This window comes from Phodopus roborovskii, unplaced genomic scaffold (assembly GCF_943737965.1).
Source record: "Phodopus roborovskii unplaced genomic scaffold, PHOROB, whole genome shotgun sequence".
NCBI lineage: Eukaryota > Metazoa > Chordata > Mammalia > Rodentia > Cricetidae > Phodopus > Phodopus roborovskii.
Window position 1 is genome coordinate 13,712 of NW_026126384.1, and position 26,797 is coordinate 40,508.

The window sequence follows — 26,797 nt, forward strand, 5'->3', positions numbered from 1 at the left end:
TGGTGGCTGCATCTGACCAGGCATCCTGGGATTTTTAAAAAATATATAGATTATCAGACTGAACAAATTCATGCCAGTAGAGACTTGAGGTAGAGACTAAAACTTAAAAGTGTTTTTAAGATAAGGTCTGATGTTTTCTTCTTATTCCTCTAACAATAACTTCATGGCTTCCTTACAGGACTGTGTATGTATGTGTCTTGTAGACACTGAGTAAGAGATAGTAGTTGGAACTGAGCAAGCCTAGAGCTGTCCAGTTTTGTGCATAGCTCTGAAGTTTCTATGGAAGCCAAGTTACAGAGATATGTACAGGAAAGTAGGAGAAGTAAGGGGTTTTACCAATTGTGTGGGAACATGGGTCATCATGGATCTTGGAGTCTTAAAGGTGGGAGAGGTTAAAAAGATGACAGTGGTAGAATAAGAAGAAGGCAATGTAAGCTAGAAGATGTGTGTGTGGGGGTGCTGAGGTCAAATTGGAAAGAGTTTTGGGGAGCCTGGAATGAGTTGGAGTTGGTCTTTAAATCTATGATGATACTGATATTGTTGGCAGTCTCATAATAATTAAGAATAAACTAAAAAAAACATGGATAATGTCTCTTGTAGTCAAGGCTTATTTTTTTCTAGTACTTGTCTCTTGAGCTTCAATATCCCTAATACATAATTTACACTGCAAAAACAAACATATGTTGGAAATCATGATAATTTAATTTGTCATATCATTCCCCATCTGTATCTCCAATACTTACACTGTAGGCCTGGCTTCTCTGAAGTTGTCTTGGATAGCAAATAGAAGAGTCACTAGAAGGAATGCAGATTGCTATGGTAGGAAAACATACTATGAAGCTGGTATGATATTCCCAAAGAAGAAGGGCCCAGGCACTGGGGATGTGGTTGCATTAAAAATAAAGCATGTTTCTCCAGAGTGGTATGCTTAGGCTGTATATAGCTAATTTTCATGAACAACTAATAGTAACCAATTACAATAAATGATTCTAAACTTTAAAGTCCTTATTTATTTAATCTAGAGTTTAGAAAGTCCTTTAGGGCCTTGTAGGGAATGAGATGGGGATATGGAGATGCAGACATATTTCCTTGACATTTTTTAGGTAGCTGTTATTTGTTTAATTGTATTTGTTGCAGATAGTTGCATGGTAAATACATAGCATATTATATTCTTTTTTTTTTAGTTCTGAGATGCTAAGATTGACAACAAAGCAAACTTGGAAGAACTAGCATTAAATTTGAGGGTTACATTTTACAATACTTTCCTGAGGTGCTTATATGTATTTACCACAATTGACTTATTATTTTCTATCTGCATAATAATTGATATCTAAAAGCATGTCTACCTTTTGGCTTTTACTCTCACATAAGTTATTATGCCCTGGATCTACAAGCCAGGGTAGAGTAGGACTGGTGTTCTTCCCTGCACACTGTTAGATTTCTGTGCCACGTAATTGCTTTTCTGACCTCTCTAGGGTCAGGTCTTGGGACAAGAATCAACTAAAGTGTTGCTGTCAGCACCACTGCATCACTCATTGGCAAACACATATGGGAGCCATAACTGCTGCCCCTGAGTTGTTGGGGCTGGCTGAGAATGTGTGAGTTCCTTGAAATGAGTTTGCGGTGGTGGATAATACACGTGTATATCCATGCCCAGAGACATATACTCAACCATCTCTCGTGCTCAGTATATACCAATAAAACTCTGAAAATCATGTTTTCTATCTTATAGGCATGGATGGATTTTTAAAATCAGATGAGAGACAAAGATTGGCCAAAGAGAGACGAGAAGAAAGAGAAAAGTGTCTGGGTAAGTTGTGTACTTTGGCTGTTGAAGTCCAAGAAAGTAGAAATGAGGTAGTGTCATTTCTAAGGCCCTTAGAAATCTGTGAATGAGTGGGAAGAGAACTAAGACTTGATAGACAAGTCTAGAGAATTGAGAGTAAACTCACACAGTGACTGGCAATGGACACAAACACAAACTCTGAACAGTTCCTTTACTCACCAAATATGGGACCTCCACTATGTCCTAGGCTGTATTCTTGGAGCTGTGGACAATAATTGTTTCCACTGGGGCTGGAGAGATAGCTCAGTGGTTAAAAGCACTGACTGCATTTTTAGAGAACATAGACTTGATTCTCAGCACACACATGTCAGCTCACAACTGTCTGTAACTCCAGTCCTGGGAGTTGAATACCCTCTTCTGGTCTGGTCAGCACTGCATACACATGATGCACATTCATACATGCAGATAAAACACCCATACACCTAAACACAACAAAAATAATTGCTTTCTCTGATCTGAGGAAAGACCTGATGCCCTAAGGTATCTATGATGTGTGCTGACTTTCTCTTTTTGTATCTAGAAGGGCCACCCTCAAGAGAATTGAGAAAACACTCATTTTCTGTATTACAACAGTATGCCCAGTAGAGAAAGGCTTTTATTTTTCAATGTCTTTTTGGCTGTAGATACCACCAAGGAGTGATGTGAGGCAGGTAGACAATAATTTTTCCCATTGAGTTAAGGTGAACAAGAAGCTTTTGGATAGGCCTCCTGGGCAGTTCAGGCACCACTTCGTCCAAGAAAACTTTCCCTAGTCTGGCTAAGTAGAGGTAAGGGATTCTTAGTAAATGGCTTGATGAGCAAACCAGGCTTTGTTATTTTAATGCTTTGCCCAGATCACACTGTGCATGCTCTTATAACATGCTTTTGATTGAATGCACCTTTAAACTATCATTATTATAGCCACTGTATGACTTAGCTGTTTTATACAAATTTGGTTTAATGATAGCAATAATAGCAGTAACTCCTATGTGTGGAAACGGTACTTTGTGTTTTACATGAATTGTATCAGTTTCTTCACCAAATTGTTATTGCAGTCTCTGTGTAACTGAGAAGGAAACCAAGGCAGAGAGATAACATAGCTGATGTGCCCCACACCACTTAACTAGTGGTAGAGATAAGAGAACAATTTATCTTAATTACTGTATCATAGGATTTCACCAAATTATTGTTTCTGAGTTCATGGTCTTAATCCACCTGGCATGAGGAGCTCTTGGAATGGCAATTATGCTTCTATTCCTCAGCTGCCCGGGAACAGCAGATCTTAGAGAAACAGAAAAGAGCCAAACTTCAGTATGAAAAACAAATTGAGGAGCGATGGAGAAAACTTGAGGAGCAGCGTCAGCGGGAGGATCAGAAGAGGGCTGCGGTGGAAGAGAAGAGGAAGCAGAAGCTCCGAGAGGAAGAGGTGAGGTCCTAGGAGCCTCCTATCCCAGATAGCTCAGCCACTCCATAGGGCAAAAGTGTTTAGAGCATTTGATATACTGCCCAAATATGGGCTATAAGAAAGACCCACTCCCAAATCTTACCTGATGACTTACCATGAAACCTTTCAGCACCACAATACAATGAGTTAGTAAATGTAGCACTGGCAGAATTGCAAAGAGACTTAGCCATTCAGGCTAGATGTATAACTCATGGGAAAATGCTTGCTTTCTCTGGGCTCTGGTATTTTTGTCTCTCCCATGAGGGGTTGGATTTGATGGTTTCAAAGGCTTCTTTCAAGCATAACCTTTTCTGAGTAAATTAAGACACATGGGGCTTGTGGCTTAGGTTTGAGTGATAGAAATCTCAGTGGTACAGCCGTAAAGGGGGGAGGTCTATGCTTCCAGAACAGACCAAGATCAACAAATATAATAACATGACCCTGTTACTGCTTGAAAAGTACTTTTTGAATACAAAGATACTAATATATGTATATATTTGGCTTTTTGAGACAGGGTTTCTCTGAATTACTTTGGAGCCTGTCCTGGAACTAGCTCTGTAGACCAGGCTGGCCTCGATCTCACAGAGAACTACCTGCCTCTGCCTCCTGAGTGCTGGGATTTAAGGCATGCTCCACCAACATCTGCTGATATTAGTATATTTAAATTTTAATGTAGCTCTTTACTTTAATCATCCTTTTAAAAAAGAAATGGAATGCAGTTATCCCTAGAGTCCGTTATTACTAAACTTTGGAAGTGTATTTAGGAAGCATATTTCAGTTATAGATTTTCAGTTTTTAAAATTATTTATTTTTCTTATTTTACATATTGATCCCAGTTCCCTCTCTGTCCCTCGCTCCCTTGCTTCCAACCTCCCATGTCCCCCGATCAACTTCCCATCCCATACCCCCAAACTGTACATGTAGGGTGATGTTTTCCTGGAGGGATCATCTAAATCTTTCAAGTCATTTGGAGTAGAGACTAGGCCCTCCCTCATGCCTCTAGGATAAGGAAGTATCCCTCCGTGGGGAATGTGTTCCCAAAGTCATTTTGGGCACCAGGGATACATCCTGGTTCCACTGTCAGAGTTCCCTTAGGCTGCCCTAACTGAGACCCATGTTCAGGGGGTCTGAGTCAGTCCAATGCTGGATTCCTAGCTATCAGTCTGGGGGCCCATTAGCTCCTCCTTGTTCAAGTCAGCTGTCTCTGTGGATTTCTGTAGCCTGGTCTTGTCCTCCCTCTCTGCATCTGGATTCCAGTTCAGCTCAGTGTTTAGCTGTGGGTGTCTGCTTCTGTTTCCTTCAGATACTATATGAGGGCTCTATGATGGTGGATAAGTTAGTCATCAATCTCATTATCAGGGAAGGACATTTATGGTAGCCTTTCCACTGTTGTACAAATTGGTAGTTGGGGTCGTCCTTGTAGGTCTCTGGACATTTCTCTAGATTCAGTTTTCTCTTCAAACCTATAATGGCACCCTCTTTTACGGTCTCTCTCTCTCTCTCCCTCTCTCTCTCACATTTCTAACTTATTCCTCCCCTGACTCAATCATCCAGTGTGCCAGCTCCATTTGTTGAAGATGCTTTCCTCTTCCCATTGTATACTTTTAGCTGTTTTGTCAAAAATCAGGTGTTCATAGGTGTGTGGGTTAATATCACGATTTTCAATTTGATTACATTGGTCTACCTGTCCAATTTTGTACCAATACCAGGCTGTTTTCAGAAATATAGCTGTATAGTAGAACTTGAAGTCAGGGATGGTGATGCCTCCTGAAGTTCCTTTATTGTACAGGGTTGTTTTGGCTATTCTGGCTCTTTTGTTTTTCCATATAATGTTGATTATTATCCTTTCAAGGTCAGTGAAGAATTGTGCTGGGATTTTGATGGGGATTGCATTGAATCTGTAGATTGCTTTTGGCAAAATTGCCATTTTTACTATGTTGATCCTACCTATCCAAGAACATGGGAGATTTTTCCATTTTCTAGTATCTTCTTTAATTTCTTTCTTTAAAGACACAAAGTTCTTGCTATATTGGTCTTTCACTTGTTTGGTAAGTGTTATCTTGTATCCTGCTAGTTTGTTGAAGGTGTTTATGAGCTGTAGGAGTTCCCTGGTAGAGTTTTTTGAGTCACTTATGTAAACTATCATATCATCTGCAAATAGTGACAGTTTGACTCCTTCCTTTCCAATTTGTATCCCCAAGATCTCCTTTTGTTGTATTATTGCTTTAGCTAGAACTTCAAGTATAATATTGAAGAGATATGGAGAGAGTGGGTAGCCTTGTCTTGTTCCTGATTTTAGAGGAATCGCCTTAAGTTTCTCTCTATTAATTTTGATGTTGGCTGTTGGTTTACTGAATATTGCTTTTATTATGTTTAGGTATGTTCCTATTATCCCTGATCTCTCCAAGACCTTTATCATGAAAGGGTGTTGAATTTTGTCAAAGGCTTTTTCGGAGATGATCATGTGGATTTTCTTTTTCAGTTTGTTTATATGGTGGATCACATTGATAGATTTTCGTATGTTGAACCATCCCTGCAAACCAGTGATGAAGCCTACTTGGTCATGGTGGATGGTTTCTCTGATGTGTTCTTGGATTCGATTTGCCAGTATTTTATTGAGTTTTTTTGTGTCGATGTTCATAAAGGATATTGGTCTGTAGTTTTCTTTCTTGGTTGTGTCTTTGTGTGGCTTGGGTACCAAGGTAATTGTGGCCTAGTAAAAACAGTTTTGTAATGAATGTTTTGTTTCTATTGTGTGGAACAATTTGAGGAGTATTGGTATTAGCTCCTCTTGGAATCTCTGATAGAGTTTTGCACTGAAACCATCTGGCCCTGGGCTTTTTTTGGTAGGGAGGCTTTTGATGACTACCTCTATTTCAAAGGAGCCATGGGACTCCTTTGGCCCACAGCTCAATTTGATGTAACCCATTTCCAGTATTGGAAGCTTCATTTGGGTGACCAGAGATGTCCATTTGGGACTCTTGTCTACTCCATTATTTGACAAATTCATTTAGATCACCTTCATATATACATATATGTTAGGAAGCTTCTACTGTATTAGGTTTCCTTATGACCCCTCAAATGCCACTTATTTTTAGCCATCTCTCCCAATATTCCCTCCCTCATCCCCCTCCCCTCCTGCTCCTAACTTTATCCTCCCATTCCAGCCCACCCTTCCATCCATAACTATCTAAACTATTTACCTTTCCTAATAAGATTTATCTGTATCCCCTAGTCACCTACTTTGTACCTAACCTCTTGGTCCTATGGATTGTAGTTTGTTTATCATTGATGTAATGGCTATTATCTACATATAAGTGAACATATACCATATTTGTGTTTCTGGGTCTGGGATACCTCACTCAGGATGAATTTTTTCTAATTCTATCCATTTACCTGTGTATTTCATGATTTCATTTTTTTAACTGCAAATGTACCGTATTTTCTTTATTTATTCATCTGTTGAGGGATGTCTAGGTTGTTTCCAGTTTCTGGCTATTACTAAGAGAGCAACAATGAACATGGTTGAGCAAGTATCCTTGTGGTGGTATGAAGCCCAGGAGTGGTATAGCTGGATCTTGAAGTAGATCAATTCCCAACTTTCTGAGGAACCACCATATTGGTTTCCATGGTGATTGTACAAGTTTGCATTCCTACCATCAATGGAGAAGTGTTCCCCTTGCTCCACATCCTTTACAGCATGAGCTGTCATTTATTTTATTGATCTTAGCTATTCTGATGGGTGTAAGATGGAGTCTGAAAGTAGTTTTGGTTTGCATTTTCCTGATGGCTAAGTATGTTAAACATTTCTTTAAGTGTTTCTCAACCATTTGAGTTTACTCTTCTAAAAATTCTCTCTTTAGACCTGTACTTCATTTTTAATTGGGTTAATTGTCTTCTTGATATCTAGTTTTTTTTTTATACTTTGGATATGATCCCTCTATCAGATGTGTAATTGGTAAAAATATTTTCCTATTCTGTTGTCTGCCATTTTGCATGACAGTATTAGATGCCATGTAGAAGCTGTTCACTTTTATGAGGTCCATTTATTTATTTATATATCCAAGCCACAGTTTCCCCTACGTCCTCCTCTCCCAAGTCCCTGGAATCTCACTCCCCACGACGACTCATCCACTCCTCCATTTTTCTTCAGAAAAGGGAAAACCTTCCATGGATATCAACCAGACATGGTATTTCAAGTTGCAGTGGGACTAGGCACCTCATATCCTATTAAGGCTAGATAAGGCAGCCCAGTAGGAGGAAAGGATCCTAAAAGCAGGCAACAGAGTCAGTGATAGCCCCTACTCATGCTTTTAGGACTCCCAAAAGAACACCAAGTTACATAATTGTAACATATATGGCAGAGGACCTAGGTCAGTTCTATGCAAGCTCCCTGATGGTTCTTGTGAGGCCCTATATGCCTTGGTTAGTTGATTCTGTAGGTTTTTTGAGGTGTTGTTGACCCCTTTCACTCCTACAGACCTTCCTCCCCCTCTTCTACAGTATTCCCTGAGTCCCACCTAATGTTTGGCTGTAGGTCTCTGCATCTGTTTCCATCAATTACTGGATGAAGCCTCTCTGATGACAGTTGGGCTAGACACCAATCTATGAATATAGCAGAGTATCATTAGGGATCATTTCATTGACATTTTATTTTTGATTTGGTTCTATCCTAGGTGTTTTCTTCTGTCCTAGGTCTCTGGGCTATCCAGCCTCTGAGTTCTGGCCCTCCAGGAAGTGTCAGGGGTGAGCTCCCTAATGATATGGGTCTCAAGGTGAAACAGTCATTGGTTCACCACTCTTACATTTGAAGGTTTTGTGGTGGGTTTGATGTCCAGTCCTTCCATTGGAAGTCTTGCCTGTTTTCAGGAGATGGCTATTTCAGGCTCTTTGTCCCTCATTGCTAGGAGTCTTAGCCAGTGTCCCCCTCATAGATTCCTGAGAGTTCCCATTGCAGTAGTTTTCTAGTTCTTTGCAGAGATACCTCCAGATTCCAGTTGTCTCTCCTAGTATTCTCTCCTTCCATTTTTCCCCTACCTGGTCCCTCTTGTTCCCATGCCCACCCCACCATCCAGACCCCTTGTTGATCTTTGTGTCTGCACTGTCGATGTTCTGTTCAGAAAGTTTTCTCCTGTGCCAATGTGTTCAAGGCTATTCCTCACTTTATCTTCTATCAGGTTCAATGTGTCTGGTTTTATACTGGGATTTTTTGATCCACCTGGACTTGAGTTTTGTACAGGGGGATAAGTATGGATCTGTTTTCATTCTACATTCAGACATCCAGTTTGACCACCACCATTTGTTGTAGATGCCATCTCTTTTTAAATGTGTTTCTAGCTTCTTTATCAAAAATCAGGTGTTCATGGGTGTATGGATTTATGTCTGGGCCTTCAGCTTAATTCCATTGATCAACATGTCTCTTTTATTGCAAATACCATCATGTTTTTATTACTGTATTCCTGTAGTACAACTTGAAATTGGGGATAGAGATACCTTCCTCGGTTATTTTATTATTCAGGATTATATTAGCTATCCTGAGTTTTTTGTGCTTCCATGCAAGGCTAAAAAAAATGTCCTTTCATGATCTTTTTGAGTTGTGATGGGATTTTAATTGAATTGCTATATTGCTTTTGGTAGGATGGCTGTTTTTACTATTTTTAACAATATTAATCCTACATATCCATGAGTATGGGAGATTTTCCATATTCTGATTTATCCAGTTCCTTTTTTCAGTGACTTGAAGTTTGTATTATACAAGTCTTTCACTTGTTTGAATTATCCCAAGATCTGAGGCTATTATGAAAGGTGTTTTCCTGATGTCTATTTACCATTTGTATATAGGAAGGCTACTGATTTTTGTGAGTTAATTTTGTATCCAGCTACATTGCTGAAAGTGTTTATCAGCTGTAGGAGTTTCAGTGGAATTTTTAGGCTACACTATTATATCATCTTCAATGAAAATACTTTGACTTCCTCCTTTCTAATTTGTACATCCCTGACCTCCTTAAGTTGTCTTATTGCTCTAGCTAAGATTTCAAGTACTATACTGAATACCTATGGAGAGAGTAGACAGCCTTGTCTAGTTCCTGATTTTAGTGGAATTGCTTTGAAATTCTCTCCATTTAGTTTGTTGTTGGCTGTTGGGTTATTGTATATTCCATTTATTATGTTTAGGTATGTTCCTTGTATTCCTGATATCTCCTAGACTTTTATCATGAAGAAATGTTGGATTTTTTCCAAAGGCCTTTTCAGTATCTGATGAGATGATCTTTTTTGTTTTTGTTTTTATTTTTGTCTTTCAGTCTGTTTATATGGTGGATTAAATTTATAGATTTGCGTATATTGAACTCTCTCTGTATCTCTGAGATAAAGTCTACTTGTTCATGGTGGATGGTATTTTTTGATGTGTTCTTGGATTCATTTTTCAAGAATTTTATTTGGAAATTTTGCATCTTATAGAGAAAATTAGTCTGTAAATTTCTTTGTTGAATTTTAATGTGGATTGGGTATCAGGGTAAACGTGACCTCACAAAACAAAATTGACAGTGTCCCTCCTGTTTCTATTTTGTAGAATAAGCATTAACTCTTTTTTTGAAACTCTGGTAGCATTCTATGCTAAATCCATCTGGCCCTGGGCTTTTTGCTTTTTTTGTTTTTGGTTGGGAGACTTAATTCTGCTTTTATTTAATGAGACTTTATAGGCCTGTTTAAATTGCTTATCTGATCTTTTAAAATTTTAGGTCTTCTTTTTAAAAATTATTTATTCTATGTGTCTTTTACATCATATATCTTGATCCCATTCATTTATCCATCCTTTCTCATCTGCCCTCTGTCCCTGCATACTCCACCAATTAAAACAGAATTTAAGAGGGAAAAAAAAAAAAGAAAAAACTTAAAAATCTTTTCATGGAAGTTGTAGTGTGACACAGTGAGTTACATTTTAAACCCCTTTGCCCATATATCTTTACTTGTAAGTTTCCATTTCAAAGAGTCATTGGTCGGATTCAAGGCCTCTGGTTTCTATTACACTATTGATGCTGGGTCCTCACTAGGGCCCCTCCTGGATATCCTGTCATTTCCCTATGTTGTAAAGACCCTGCAGCTTTGGGTCTGTGGGTCAGGTCCCTTCATGTGCTCTAGAAGATCATATATGGAGTGGATGTTGGGACCAGCCAAGTCATAATCCTGGGTCCTCCAGATGGGAGGTTGGTCCTCCAGATGGGAAGTGGGGACATCTCTCCCATGTTTACAACTTCAGGGCTGGTTTACCCACACCTGCACTAACAAAGTTGGTTCTCCCACTCTTATGACTACAGGGCCAGTTATCCCCCTTTCCCTGGCCTTAGGCATTGATGGGGAGGAGGGAGGGCATCATTCCCCCAACTGTGCCACCACAAGACAGATGAGTAATGGGGACAGCTCTCCTATGCTCACAGTTTTGGGGTGCCTTACCATACCTGCACTAACAGGGTCATTTCTATTGTGCTTCCCCGGCAAGGGCCTGCTCTCCTGAGTATTGTAGCTGGTGGGGGTTAGGCACAGCTCTCCCACTCTTATGATCACTGGGCTGGCTCTCCCACCTGCCCCCGGCATTGATGTGGGGGCACATTTCCCCCATGCTTATCTGATCTTGATTTAACTTTGGTAAGTGGTATGTATCAAGAAAATTATCCATTTCTTTTAGATTTTCCAATTTGGTGGAATTCAGGTTTTAAATATATGTCCTTATTGTAAGACCTGCATAGTGTGGACCTTCACACTCCCCCTCAGGAAAGGCGACACCCCAAATCACTCACGAGAAGCAGTCTTGACGCAAATAGCATGAGGAATTTTTATTCCAAGTGTACTGGGGTCCACAGTCATACGCCATGCAGGGGTAGATGACTGAGGACCTCGAGGGCAGAATTGAGATAGCTTTTATAAGATTTACATCACAGCTAACAAGGCCAGTTTTTCAAAACCAGCCTGTTATTTTCACCAGGCCTAAAAGCAAGGTCATGGGATAGTTCAAAACTTGGAATGGTTAGTAAGGTTTCCTAGGTTGCAGAGATTTAGCACACCTGCAAGGTTAAGGGGGTTTTTCTTTCTCAAGAACCAGCGGGTTCAGTAGCCTTGTCCTTGAGTGGCTGGAAGAATGTACTTTCCAGTCAGGGAGTTATCTATATCTAATGGCAGAGGCTCTTGTTTTCTCTGTCTTTCCCTTTTTGCTATGAGTTCCATTTTTTAGTTATTAATTTTCTTCGTGGACAGGGCCCATAACAGTTCCCAGACTGTTGTTGTGGATAACAACATTTTTCAGAAACTAGGTGATTATGAATAATAATAATGATAATAATAATATCCAGAAACCAGTCATTATGACCAAGCTATTTCATATGTTTTTCTTTTTTCCTGAGTTTTGCATGCAGCTAGAGTGATTTTTAAATACATGCTGATGGACTTTTTCTAAATTTTTAACTTTTAGTGGTCATTAGAGAGTTAAGCTGTATTTTCATCCTTTCACTTATAACCTATTTTCTATGATAAGATGCCTTGCTCAGCCTTGATGCAGTGGGGAGAAGCTTGGTTCTGCCTCAACTTGATGTACCAGGCTTTGTTGACTCCCATGGGAGGCCTGCCCCTTTCTGAGGAGTAGATGGGGGGGGGTAGAAAGGAGGGTGGGAGTGAGAGGAGAAAAGGGAGGGAAGACTGTGGTTGGTATGTAAAATAAATTTTAAAATTTAATAAAAAAGAATTTGATAGGTGAAATGATAAATAGGTACATATGATTGGAATTACTGAAGAGTATGGCTAAGAGTCAGACATTTTAAAGACCAATTTATATTTATGTGTGAATTTAATTTCTTAATTTCAACATAATTAAGTCAATGCTAGATTATATGAATTTCCTTTATCGTATTTTCAATTATGATTTTTTTAAAAAATATTTATTTATAGCTGGGTGTTGATGGTACACTCGTTTAATCCCAGCACATAGGGAGGTAGAGACAGGCAGATCACTGTGAGTTTGAGGCCAGCCTGGTCTACAGAGCTAGTCTCAAAAAAATAAAAAACAAAACAAAAAACCAGAAAAACACACAACAATAACAAAAACCCACTTATGTATGTATGTATTTATTCATTTAATAAATATAGTGTTCTGCCCACACTCCTGCATGCCAGAAGAGGGCACCATATCTCATTACAAATGGTTGTGAGCCACCATGTGGTTGTGGGGAATTGTACTCAGGACCTCTGGAAGAGCAATCAGTGCTCTTACCCATAAGCTATCTCTCTGGCACCCCAATTATGAAATTTTGTGGTTCTAATTATCAGAAAAAAAAATCAATCATCCACCACAACCGTATTCTACCTTTTTAGATTACTGCTCATGAAATAATATAATAGAAATTGTCTTGCCTGGAAAATATATTATTTGTTGTTCGTTTGCCAGTATATTCTTCTTTATTAAAACCTTCTTTCATACAATATATTCTGATAGTTTCTCTCCCTAAACTCTTCCCAGATCCTCCCTGGCTCCCTCCCACCCAATGACCAATGATAGTGCTCTCTCTCTCTCTCTCTCTCTTTCTCTCTCTCTCTCTCTCTCCTCTCTCTCTTTCTCTCTTACACAGGCAAACAAAAAAGCAAGCAAACTAGAAAAAAACAAACTCAAACCAAAGAGAAAACATAAGACACACATCACCTCGCATGCATGCATACACACACACACACACACACACATAAAAACACAAAGTCAGAAACCATCCTCTTAAATTTAAAGATCCTTTAAAGTCAAAGAAGAAATTATGATTTTAATCTACATATCCTATTTTGTCACTTTTATTAATAAAATGCAAGTTTACTTTTATAGTAAAAGTTGTTGAATTTTTATTTCTATTTTTTAATGTCCTTCCTATTCTTTCCCTAAAGTCTGTGGTGGCTTAAATGAGATGTGTCCCCTATAGATTCTGGTTTTGAACACTTGTTCCCTAGTTGGTGCCACTGCTTATAGATGTTTAGAAGTGTATACTGGAGAAAGTATATCAATGGGAGTGGGCTTTGAGATCTTAAAACCTCACCCTACTTCATACTTGGCACTGTGCTTGCCCTAGAGATGTGCACAGCGTTGTACTCTTGTCACCATAAATTAAACTTTTCTTCTTTAAAAAAATTCCTTATGATTCTTTGATTTCCTCAGTATCTGTTGTTATAATTTTAAAATTGGATATTCTGTCTGCCTTTTAGTTAATTTGGATAAGAGTTTGTTAGTCTTGAAAACCAACTCTTTGTTTCATTGATTCTTTGTATTGCTTTTGTTTATTTGTTTCTATTTTGTTGATTTCAGCCCTGCATTTGATTATTTCTTGCTGTCTACTCCTTTTGGGTGTGATTTTTTTTCCTTTTGTTCTAAGGCTTTTATGTGTGCTGTTAAGTTATTATTATGAGCCTGGCAGTAGTGGTGCACTCCTTTAATCCAAGCACTTGGGAAGCAGAGGCAGGTGTCTGTCAGTGAGTTGCAAGAAAGTCAGGACTGTTGAACAGAGAAACCCTGTATCAAAACAAAAACAAACAAACAAAAAAAACCAGTTACTATTATGAGATCTATTTTTTTTAATATAGGCACTTAATGCTATGAACTTACCTCTTAGAACTGCCTTTGTTCTGTCCCATAAATTTGGGTATTCTGTGTTTTCATTTTCATTGAATTCTAAATATGTCTCTTAATTTTTTTTTCTGTCTTGACACATTTTTCATTCAGCAGTGAGTTGTTCAGTTTCCATGAGTTTGTAAACTTTTTATTATTGTTTCTGTTGTTATTGATAATCAGTTTTAATCTATGGTGGTCTGATAGGATGCAAAGAGTTATTTCAGTTTTCTTTTATCTGTTGAGGCTTGCTTTGTTTCCAGTATGTGGTTGATTTTGGAGAAAGTTTCACTAGTTACAGAGAAGAAGGTTTATTCTTTTATGTTTAGATGAAATGTTCTGTAAATATTTGTTAGGCCCATTTTGTTTATAACATCTGTAACCTCCATCATTTCTGTTTAGTTTTTGTTTGGATGTATTGAGGTCACCTACTCTCAGCGTGTGAGGGTCAATATACAACTTAATCTGTAGATCAAGGGGCCATTATTGGCAAAAAATAACTGAAGTTCTCAACGCAAAGGAGACTTATTTGCCCCAGAGGGACAAATGGCAGGGAATAAAATACAAAAATGATAGAGAATGAGATGGGGGAAGGAACAAGGGAGAAGGGGAAGGGATATTTGCCTGGGTCTATGTGGGATTGATCATGGACAGACAAAAGACTGCCTCTGGATAGAAAGGAGACATTGCAATTTATAAAGGTAAAAGGGGATTCCCATGTTAAGATGAGATTTTTTTAAAATTTTGATTGTGTATGTTAATTAGGTGAGCCAAAGGGGGCTTTTGATTGCTGGACTTTAATAATTTGATAGCTTGACCTTGATAGTTTGTCACAGGAAGAAGTGGCCAAATAAGGGGATAGACTTTGGTGGCTAGCTTTAGGAATGTAATTTTACAGTTTCTAGCAAGGCAGAAGGAAGGGGGTAGAAACACAAGGCTGGCTGGAGCTTTGTTTGCTATGTTTGCTATGCGTGGGCTAGCTAGAGTCCCTGCAGTAGAAATGTTTCTTTTATGAATCTGAGTGTCCTTGTTTTTTTGGTGCATAGATGTTAAGACCTGCAGTATCCTTTTAGTGGATTTTTCCTTTGATGAATATTTAGTACCTTCCCCTCTTCTGTTTAGTTTTGATTTGAAGTCTATTATGTCAGATATTAAATTAGCTAAACCAGCTTGTTTCTTAGGTCCGTTTGCTAGAAATATCTTTTGTTCATATCTTTTCCCTGAGGTAATGTTTGTCCTTGATGTTAAAGTGTGTTTCTCCTGTTTTTACATCCATTCTCTTAGTCTGTGTCTTCTTACTGGGAAATGAGATCATTGATGTTGAGAGATATCAATGAGAAGTGTTTGTTGATTTCTGTTATTTTGTTTTTGTTGGTGGTGGTAGTGGTGAGGTAGGTGTAGGGGAGGGGTTCCCGCCTTCTGATTTGCTGTTCTGAGATTATTTATTCCTTGTGTATTCTTGGCTATAGTTAATCTCTTTAAGTTGGTATTTTCCTTAGTGCCTTCTGTAGGGCTAGATTTGTAAACAGATACTGTTTATTTTGGTTTTATCCTGGAATGTGTTATTTTCTCCACCTATGGTGATTGAAAGTTTTGCTGGATATAGTATTCTCTGTTAGCTGCTGTAAGAGTCTATAGCGCATCTGTCCAGCACCTTCCAGCTTTAAGAGTCCCCGTTGAGATATCAGGTGTAATTCTAATAGGTTTGCCTTTATATATTACCTGGTCTTTTTCCCTTCCAGCTTTTAACATTTTTTTTCTTTTTTCTGTACATTACTGGTTTGATATGTGCTAAGGGGACTTTCTTTTCTGGCCCAAATATTTGGTATTCTGTATGCTTCTTGTACTTTGATAGGCATCTCCTTCTTTAGGTTAAGGAACTGAGTTTGTTGAAAATATTTTCTATGCCTTTGACCTAGATTTTTTTCTACTTCCTCCATTGTTATTATTCTTAGTTTTGGTCTTTTCATAATGTCCCAGATTTTCTGTATGTTTTGTGCCAGAATTTTTTATTTAACATTTTCTTTGGCAAATGTATTTATTTTTCTACCATGTCTTCAATGCCCGAGATTCTCTCTTCCATCTCTTGTATTCTGTCAGTGAGGCTTACCTCTGAGGATCTTAATCAAGTTCCTTGTGGTGTGTTGTTTTATTGTTTTGGCTCTTTAGTCTATTTTAGACTTTTTTGAGGACCCACAACCCAGCTCCCAAATAAATCACATACAGTGGCATACTCTTAGGTATAAATGCCCAGCTTTAGCTTGGCTTCTTTCTTGCTAGCTCTTCTTAATGTAAATTATCCCTGTTGTACCCTAACTCTGAACCCCCAAATCACCAAGAGACCTGATACAGCAAGGAGTCTTCATTACTTAATGAGTTAACTGCATTAACTTAGGTCCTCCACTCATCTTACACAGTGGGTAGAGAAGGAAGGACCTGAGGAACCATGGGACAAGGAATATATTGGGGTAGAGCAAGGGGAGTGTCTGTGGGTCCACTAGTTGCATAGCAACAGTCTCAGGATTGGTGCACCTCCAGGTTGGGGGACCTGTCCTGTGTTGATTGGTCAGCTGCAGCTGCAGGAAGGTTGCTATGACTAGAGGCCCTCCCAGGGCTTTGCACTTAACTGTTATTATAAAGCACATCTAGAGCCTGCTAGCTAACTTCTTATTGGTTCCTTGCCACATGGAGGGTATCTGATAGTTTATTCACACTAATTAGGGAAGGTTGAGAGCTCAGAACACGTTGCTGAGTCAGAGGCCTTTATCTTGCTGGGTCTTTACTGCAACCTGTCATGGCTGCTAAAGCAGGGGACTTGGTGAGGTTCTGGTCCCTTCAATCCCATCTATCTTTGGCCTTAGGGCTTTTATCTTTCTCTATTCCTGTATACCATTTCTGTCCTTCTTACACCATGTTTTGCCCCTGAAGTCCTTTTCATTCCTCTCTCATTCCCTGACCTTCAGATCATTTTCTCCTAGATTTTTCCTCAAATTTATCCTCCCTGCCTGCCAGCCCCACCTATTCCCCACATCACCTTTTCCACTTGACTCAACCTGATGCATCGGAACTACAAACATCACCCTAAAACCGGTTTGAGACTGTTTTGCTCGAGACAACTCATGACTAGCTAGCTGTAATGGTGCACCTTTTTTATTACACCCTGGTCAGAGTTTCAAATAGAACTACAGTCAAGAATTTTCTGCCACACAGTGACTAACTACATATGTCACAGCCAGTTCTGTTGAGAAATTTGGTTGCTAAAAATTTTCTTCCTACAGGATCCATTGGAGCAATCATCGTCCCATTTCAGCAGGAAGTAATCTTAATATGACTACGCCCCCTTTCCCTACCCTTGGAATTTTGGGATAATAGTCATCGTCTTTGGGTTGGTTTTAGTTATTTGGGATTGGGTGATGCTTACACTCAGGTTTATCTTTTAGACAGGAATAGGGAATGGTTGGTAAAGGTATGGTTTAGATGGGATATAGGTAGATTAGCCTATTTTCTTGAAAATTTGAGTAAGAATGAGATAGTATTTTACAGCTTACATTGTTATGTATTCTTATGTGGTAAGCTATGTAAAATTAAGTTTATATTTTGTTATATTGTGTTAAATGTTTCCACTTATAATATTTTATGCACATTATTTTTTACCATATTCTATGTATGTATACTTTTCTTGTGTTCAAGACATTTTGTATATTGATACAATTTGGGATATTTATCTTGCTGCCCTTTATAGTTCTACCTCTTGTCTTGACACTTATACTCTACCTCTATTTTAGGGATTTACATGTAGGTATATGTAAATAGTTATATTGTTTAAGTATTTGTTCCTGCTTTACTCAGGAAAGTTTTAGTCAGTCTTTTTAGCTAAGTTCCCGAGTATTACAGATTATCTTCACTCACATTTCCTGTACCTATGAGATTAGTCAGATATAGATGCTTAATCTTCAATCACTTCATAGACATGCAGAACATGGCATTTAAATGTTTTAATATTAGTACTCCATTGACATGAGACACTGTTGCTCCTGACAGCACCGTGCACTTTCCCGAAAATATGTTGGACACTGTTGTTGCTCCTGCTGGAGTTCAATCTCGCCTCAGCTAATGGTCTGTTGGGCATAGAATTGCCCCCACCTTGACCACTGATTTGGACATGCAGTCCTATGTGCTTGCAGGAGACAAATATAAAAGACTGCTTGACCTTGCCAAGTCAGGGTAAGACAGCCATTCTATTTCCCTGCTGTTGTTGTGATCTGTCAAGTTCTCTTGGCCTTAGCCAAATCTGGGTGTACCAACGTCGCTGTGAGACCTAGGGTGACTGTTCAGGTGGCTTGCTGTTTCTGTCCTTGCTGCACCTTTTGGAAGTTGTCCATCCGCATTTCCTGTCTACTCTAGTATTGTTAATTTCCTTCTCAGGTCTTGATGAGGTTAAAGATTAAACTATCACAACTATTATTCTCTCTTCCTAGTTAGATATATTAGGTACTAGACTTACGTTTTCCAGCTTAGGACAACTCTATTGTAAACTCCATTATGCCCTCACCCTAGGACTAGATATGTAGGTCATTTTGTTCTCAATTTTCCTTTTCTTAGAACACACTTGTTATTCACTGTTTTGTATATAGTTTTGTATTAAGCCTAAATCTTTTCTTTAGACTAAAAGGGGAATTGTAGTGAGGTAGTCCTTCTGTAGCACTGACCACGCCCATTGGGGGGTGGAGCGATGGGCAGAGGTGACCTGAGGAAGGAGGTCGGAGGGGGCCAGGAAGGCGCCTCTCTTGCTGGCGTGACTCGGACAGGAGAGGATCGGGTTGAATTTCCTGGTGTTCATCTGTCTAGGTTGTAAGTTATTTCTCCCTGAATAAACATCTATTCGGCCTATTTGTTTATCCTGATCCTTATTTACCGAAATAGGGGTAACACTTACCAAGCAAGTGAAAGACCAGTATAGCAAGAACTTTGTGTCTTTAAAGAAAGAAATTAAAGAAGATACTAGGAAATGGAAAGATCTCCCATGTTCTTGGATAGGTAGGATCAACATATTAAAAATGACAATTTGCCAAAAGCAATCTACACATTCAATGCAATCCCCATTAAAATCCCAGCACAATTCTTCACTGACCTTGAAAGGATAATAATCAACATTATATGGAAAAACAAAAGAGCCAGAATAGCCAAAAACAACCCTGTACAATAAAGGAACTTCAGGAGGCATCACCATCCCTGACTTCAAGTTCTACTATAGAGCTATAGTTCTGAAAACAGCCTGGTATTGGCACAAAAATGGACAGGTCCCAATGTAATCAAATCGAAAATGGTGATATTAACCCACACGCCTACGAACACCTGATTTTTGACAAAACAGCTAAAAGTATACAATGGGAGGAGGAAAGTATCTTCAACAAATGGTGCTGGTAGCCTGATAGAGTACAGCCAGGATTTCTGAATCTTCTTCGAATCCCCCATGACAGCGCCCCTTACCAGCAGGAAGTAGTTTGGAAAGAACAACGCCCAAATTCCAAAATATTATCTATAAATGTTTGTTTTCATTTAAATGGACTTGGTTATATATATAAAAAAACAAATGGTGCTGGCAAAACTGGATGATAGTGTGTAGAAGACTGCAGATAGACCCATGTGTATCTCCATGCACAAAACTCAAGTCCAAATGGATCAAAGACCTCAACTTAAATCCAGCCACACTGAATCTCTTAGAAGAGTAAGTGGGAGGTACCCTTGAACTAATTGGTACAGGAGACTGCTTCTTGAACATAACTTCAGTAGCACAGACACTGAGTTTGACAATTAATAAAAGGGACCGCCTCAAACTGAGAAGCTTCTGTAAGGCAAAGGACACAGTTGACAAGACCAAACGACAGCCCACAGACTGGGAAAAGATCTTCACCAATCCTACTTCTGACAGAGAGGGCTGATCTCCAAAATATACAAAGAACTCAAGACACTAGTCACCAAAATACCAAATAACCCTATTAAAAAATTGAGGTACAGAACTGAAGAGAGAATTCTCAATAGAGAAAATCAAAAAGGCTGACTGAAAGTGCTCAACATCCTTAGCTGTGAGGGAAATGCCAATCAACTCTGAGATACCATCTTACTCCTGCCAGAATGGCTAAAATTAGGAACACCTGTGACAGCTTATGGAGGGGATGTGGAGAAAGGTGAGCACTCTTACACTACTGGTGGGAGTGTAGACCTGTGCAGCCACAGGACCCAGCAAACCCACTCTTAGGCAAATGATCCACATCCGTGCAACAAAGACATCTGTTCAGCTATGTGTGTAGCAGCATTATTTGTAATAGCAAGAACCTGGAAGCAACCTTGGTGCCCCTCAACTGAAGAATTGATAAATAAGATGTGGGCACATTTACACAATGGAATACTACCCAGCGGAGAAAAACAATGAAATCTTGAAATTTGCAGGCAGATGGATGGAACTTGAAGAAACAATCTTGAATGAGGTAACCCAGTCACAAAAAGAGGAACATGGTATGTACTTACTTATATATTGATTTTAGACATAGAACAAAGGATCACCATCCTATAATTCATACCCAGAGAAACTAGGATACAAGGAGAACTCTAAGAGTTTCATACAAGGTCCCTCACAGAAGGAGAAAGGAACAAGATCTCCTGAGTATATTGGGGGTGGGGGGCAGTGAGTGGAGAGGGGACTAGGAGAAACAGAAGGAGAGGAGAGGAAAGCACTTGGGACTAGGAAGATTAAGTCAGAGGAGGAATAGATGAAAGAAAAGAGAGAGAGAGAGAGAGAGAGAGAGAGATTACAAAAGAGGGAGCCATTATAGGTTCCAAGATAAATCTGACTCTACAGAAATGTTCAGAGACCTACAAGACTGACCCCAACTAACAATTTGTGGTAAGGCTACCATAAATGCCCTTCCCTGATAATGAGATTGATGACTAACTTATCCACCATCATAGAGCCCTCATCTAGTATCTGATGGAAACAAGCAGACACCCACAGCTAAACACTGAGCTGAACTGTGAATCCAATTGCAGAGAGGGAGGACAAGACCAGGCTACAGAAACCCACAGAGACAGCTGACCTGAACAAGGAGGTGCTAATGGGCCCCCAGACTGACAGCTGGGAATCTAGCATTGGACTGACTCAGACCTCCTGAACATGGGTCTCAGTTTGGTAGCACATTCCCCATGTAGGGATATTTCCTTAACCTAGAGGCAGGAAGGAAAGCCTAGTCCCTTCTCCAAATGGCTTGACAGATTTAGATGACCCCTCCAGGAGGGTATCACACTACCTGTAGAGTGGGGTGGGGGAATGGGAGTGTGGTGGGGGGCATGGGAGGGTGGAAGAGAGGGAGGGAGGGACGGAAAGGGAACTGGGATCGATATGTAAAACAAAAATAAATAAAACAAATAAGCAGCTGAAGGTACAGCTCAGTGATATAGCACTTCCCTTACACATGTGTATCCCTAGGTTCAGTCCTCAATTTTGGCAGGGGGGGCATTATATGAGAAGCTGTTTGTTTAACTTAAAATAGATTATCCATTCTTAGCCTGTATGTTTTTCATGAGTCATTGGACTTGCCCTTTTTCTTCCTTTCCCATCCTCCATTCCTTGATGACTTAGAATTTGTCCCCTTTCTCCCTGGCCTTCCTATTTTAATTCTTGACATCCTGCTGGATTGCTGATTCAAGAGAAATCTTATAACTAATTCTTCCAGAAAGGAACAGTATAAAGTGTCGCATTAGATGCTTCTCATGCTTCAGCACATCCTGCAGTGTCACAGGGGTCCACTTTGTAAGCAATTCCTGTGCATAATTTTCTTTTATAAAACATCACTTAATGTAGTCAGTCTCATATTCCTTGTAGATGAGGGTGTATTATGTTAGATAGATGGTTGGTCCTGATACAGCTTAACCTTTAGTAGTTTAACATCTGGATGTTTTCTGGTTCTGTGATTTCTTTTATCCACAGTGTAATAGAAGATATAATCCGATGTCATGTCAACATGAACACAACCTGAAATTACTTTTCTCTTCTTAGGATTTACATGGCACAACTTTAGCAGGTCAGGTCGATGATAAATAAAAACTGGGCTTTGGAAGGTTGTGTGGCAACCCAAGAAAGCAGAAACTTGCCTTTGTCAACTGCTCCCACCCTCAGGGCCTCAGGATACCCAGGTGTACCTTAGGAACTTTCCACACATAGGCTAACCAGTTAACTGCATCAGGGTTCGTGTACTGCTGATACAAAAACAGTGTTTTCATTCGTTATCTTTAGGGCAGTTGGATTGCTCTGCACTGTGGAAGTTCTCAAAAGGAAGCCTTCTGTGATCAACTCTGTTTTTGTTATAAATCTCAATGAGGGCTGTTGAATACTTACCACCTGGCTCTAGAATCTTAATTTTCCCCCTCGGTACTAAATTTAAGTTCTTTCTGTCATGTTTGGTCTCTGTCAACTAAGAAAACACTTCAGTGGAAAGATTATCCATCTGATATACACAATTTTGCTTCTCTAGCCTATGGAAAAATGTTGTAGGAGTCTTACCACTCTGGGTCTGATATTTAGATCATCATTAATATGTCAGCTCCTCTTTCCCTTGCAGTCCTTCCTTGTTTCATATTCCTGTAATGGTCATGATGTTATTCAAAACTTAGATGTCCCAACACAAAAGTAGGTGATTTCAATAGCCCTTAGTAACACACTAGGAGTTTAAGAATGTACAGAACCAAATTTCACAAATTATCCTGAAGTGAAACCACTAATGATTCAAATACATCAAGATCAGATCATCTGGCATGATATTCCATTTTCTATAAGGAAAAACTAATACCCTGACTCTTGGAGGTCTTGAGAATTGACAGGAGTATAGGAATGATAGCAGTTGTCCTATGGAGGGAGCCACGTCCATTGTCCATTTGAGAACACGTCCTTGAACAATCAAATATGCTTGGTAGAAGTCACCTTCGCTTCCTAAAGCATTCCATATGCCACATACCTTCATAACTGAGCTGCTAGAACAAGTTCTTGTCACCTTAAGTTTTGGTGGACAATTAAGTTTGCTCACCTACTCTTCATTCAATATAGCTTCTTGACTAATTGCCCTGTAAGAGGGGGATTTAGAGAAAGAACTACTCTATTTCTTGACTCCAATGAAATCTGGCCACTCCTAAAGGGACTTTGGCTGACTATGGGACTGGATATAGAAATCTGTTACATGTATGAGAAAAATGTGTCTTTCTGATTTTGGCATGTTTTGCTTATCATAATCTTTTGTTCTAGCAATTTTCCTACAAGTGACATAATTTTATTCTTCATTATGGTTAAATAAATCTCCATTGTGGGGCTGGAAAGATAGCTCCTCTTGCAGAGAGGACTCAGATTAAATTCCTAGCACCTATATGGTGGTTCTCAACTGTATGTTATTCTAGTTCAATGGAATCTGGCTCCCTTTTCTGGATTTCATGTGTGCCAGGCACACATACATTACTCTTTCGTACCTTCAGGCAAAACACACACATAAAATAAAAAATAAATCTTTAAAAAGTCCATTGTATACACATACCACATTTGCTTTTGTAATCACTTGCCTTTTAATTTACTATTATTTATTATTATTAAATAGTATTTAGGTTTTATACAATATATACAGTATACAATATTATATATACAATATAAACTAATGGGTTTCATTATGGCACTTTATTTTTTCCAGAATATTTTTTAATTTTTTTTATTTAAATTTGAAACAACATTGTTTTACATGTTATTCCCAGTTCTCTCACTTTCCCATCCTCCCTATAACCCTACAAAAACCCCAGCCCATCCCCTTTATGCTCCCCAGGGAGGGTGAGACCTTCCATGAGAGATCTTCTAAGTCTGTCATATTATTTGGAGCAGGGCCTAGGCCCCATGTGTCTAGTCTGAGAGAGTAATACCTCTATGTGGAATGGTCTCCCAAAGTTCATTCCTATCCTAGGGATAAATACTGATCATTATGGCACTTTATAAAAAGATTTTATTTTGGTTTTTATTTATATGTATGTCAGGAGTATCTGACCCGTGGAGACCAGAAAAGGGTATGAGATTCTCCTGGAGCTGGAGTTATAGGTAGTTGTGAGCCACCTGACATAGGTACTAGAGCTGGTATTTGCATTGTCATCGAGCTAATGTGGCTGCAGAATTAAAACACTTTGCTTCATTGTCAAGAACAAGTTTATGAAAGCAACACTTTAATATATGGGTAATTAGATAAATCCTCCTTTAAGAGAGAAGCCTGGTAACTTTATTTTCTAGTTAAAAATTACTTAGTAACTGCCACCACCCCAACTACAGACTTACACCTAACTGTGGCAAGACATTGGGTATTTTTGTAGTCAGAAGCTTCTGTACCCTTGTCAAACCTTGGACTGTGGCGTATTATCTTAAGATTAATATGAGAAGAAAAGTATTACAATGCAGAAAAAGAAGCTTAAAGATAAAAATGGGGCTTAATAAAATGTTTCAAAGTCAAGTGCTGACCTCAAAAGCTATATACAAGGTTGAAAAGTGAAATTGTTAATTTAAATTTTCTCATGTTTTCAATTAGAAAGGCTATATTTGGTACTGGGACAACATTTCTCTTAGTCAGATTTGAGACAGGCTTGAAAGAGTTAATGCTTATTGAGCATTATTCATAAGCAAATCAAAAGCTGGCATGGCAACAGCTTCTCTCCAGGGAGGAGAGGGAAGGGTACAGGAAAGAACACAGTGTTCACTGTCTTGGTTGGAGAAGCCAGAAGTAGCCTAGCTGTATTGTTTATGCTCCACCCACCAAAAGGCACTGATATAGTGAAGAGAGCACGGGTGCCTGCATTCGGGATGCTGAGCACAAAAAGCCCCATTTGGTGACTCATCCACAGCACTAAGGCATTACTGCAGTACAGCTGAGTTGTTGATATTATTTTCTGTTGGTATTCTATGCTGTTTGCTTTTTTGGATTTGGGCAGGAACGTCTGGAAGCAATGATGCGCCGGTCCTTGGAGCGCACACAGCAGTTAGAGCTGAAAAAGAAGTGTTCATGGGCAGGATCACCAGCCTCAGGGCCTGGAGGACGTGATGGTGAGTATAATGCTGTCTTTGCATTGCAGGACCCCTATGGAGGGATATTTGCAAGATTTGGAAGATGCTGTGCACAGCTTTATAGGCACCTTTTCAGATGCTTAAACTGCCATGCTTCCTGTGTGTGTATGCATTTCTCATAAAGGGAGCTGTCATTCTTCTTGCTATCAGATAGCTGAAGCATGAATACTGGGCTTTGGGAAAGAGCAAAAGAAAAGCAAGGAAAACAAATACAGAGCGTGATAGCTGGCCTAAGCATGCAGATCCAAAAATAATCTCATTTCAGGAGAAATAGCAGGAGCCACAGTCACAGCCCTAGATATGACTGGAAAAGGCACAACAGTTATTCTCTAAGAAGGTCTGGGAATTTTCCTTCTTCATTATGATTTTTTTGTTGCTCTTTTGACTTCATTTACTTCACTATCCAATTCATAATCATCTTTAAATTTTCAAATGCCTAAATGTATGGATTATTACTAATATCAGGATGACTTTTTCCTCTTTTTGGTGTCATAGTATCTCAGTATTCTGTTATGCAGGAGTTGTGTACTAGCTCTTTCTGAGAGAAGAATTAAATTACCATCTCTTGACTTTGCCATCTTCTTCTATTAGCCATTTGGCAGTGAATACACCTATTCTTTTTTTCTTTTGAGTAGGCAATAACTAATTTATTACTTTTCTTATTTCTTTATTAAAAACTAAAGTGCAACAACAAATTGGAACTTTTTCTTTTACCTCTCTTTGCTCTGATTTTTTTCTGTGTAGGTGAATCAGAAAATACCCCACCCCTTCCTCTAACTTTAACAGCCAGCACCCTCCCTTCGGACACAGGGACCACTACAGCTGCTGTCGAGTCCACCAACGGTATACCCGAGCATCACCATACCATAGTGTTTTGTGATAACTGTTCTAATCACCCTCCTCCATCACTGTGTCTGTCTCAAGTACTTTCACAATTGATTTCTCAGTCTGCCCTGTCATGACTTTTTCTCTGGAGCTGTGAACAACATTCTCATATATTTTTTGTTCTTAGAGCTGCATGCCTTACATCTTAGTGTCCCGGAGACATTTCATCCTCAGCTCACTAATTTCTGCCTTAAAAAATCTCGTCAGCATTGAACTTTTGTGCATTTAGAGATTTAACAGCCTCATTGGTCATCTTGTTTTAGGTATCAAGTAGTAAAGCAGTTTCATTACTCTGGTGAAAATCCAGAAATCACACTTTGGTAAAAAAACAAAAATCACACAAATTTCTAAGTAGAATACTTGAGCTTGGTTAATGTGATGGATTTCTGGAGAAGTGTTTGAGAGATAGTAGTAGGGAATTTACCAGTACCAGCATGAAGAATCTACATAATTAGACATCTTGGTTTTATGCATAACTCTTTCTCTAAGAGGCTGTTTTAGATACAAACATGGAAAAATCGTATGACCTAGATTAAGAACAAAACTTAGTTTGCATTTACTAATGACTTTAGAAATACTATACATTTGAATGATAAACTGAAAATGGGAAATAGAAGGGTTGTGATATTTACCAGCAATATGGAGAGGCATATTATTTGTAGGAATAAATATCATTGAATTATTGGTAGTATTAAGTATCACAGAGTTTGCTTTATGGGTTGAGATTTGGTCTTTCCCCGATGAAAAGGTGAGAATAGAGCATTATTACCTAAGGCTAGTAACAAGATGAAGTGAATGACTCAGACATAAAATTTATGAAAATGCCAAAAATGTCAAGATAATATTTTAATGATGTATTTTAAAAAGTTAAACCACAAAACAATC

At 38.9% G+C, this 26,797-nt stretch overlaps 1 protein-coding gene across 1 annotated transcript in view; it reads left to right on the top strand.

The window, feature by feature from the left end:
- The first annotated feature begins 1,705 nt into the window (after positions 1-1,705).
- Positions 1,706-26,797, top strand: part of Map7d2 (MAP7 domain containing 2) — a 78,256-nt gene continuing 53,164 nt past the window's right edge. Inside the window, exons 1-4 of the mRNA XM_051179711.1 lie at positions 1,706-1,810; positions 3,088-3,251; positions 24,895-25,006; positions 25,772-25,870. Coding sequence (XP_051035668.1) covers positions 1,735-1,810; positions 3,088-3,251; positions 24,895-25,006; positions 25,772-25,870 — 451 coding nt within the window. The 5' untranslated portion in view covers positions 1,706-1,734. The remainder of the gene's footprint in view (positions 1,811-3,087; positions 3,252-24,894; positions 25,007-25,771; positions 25,871-26,797) is intronic.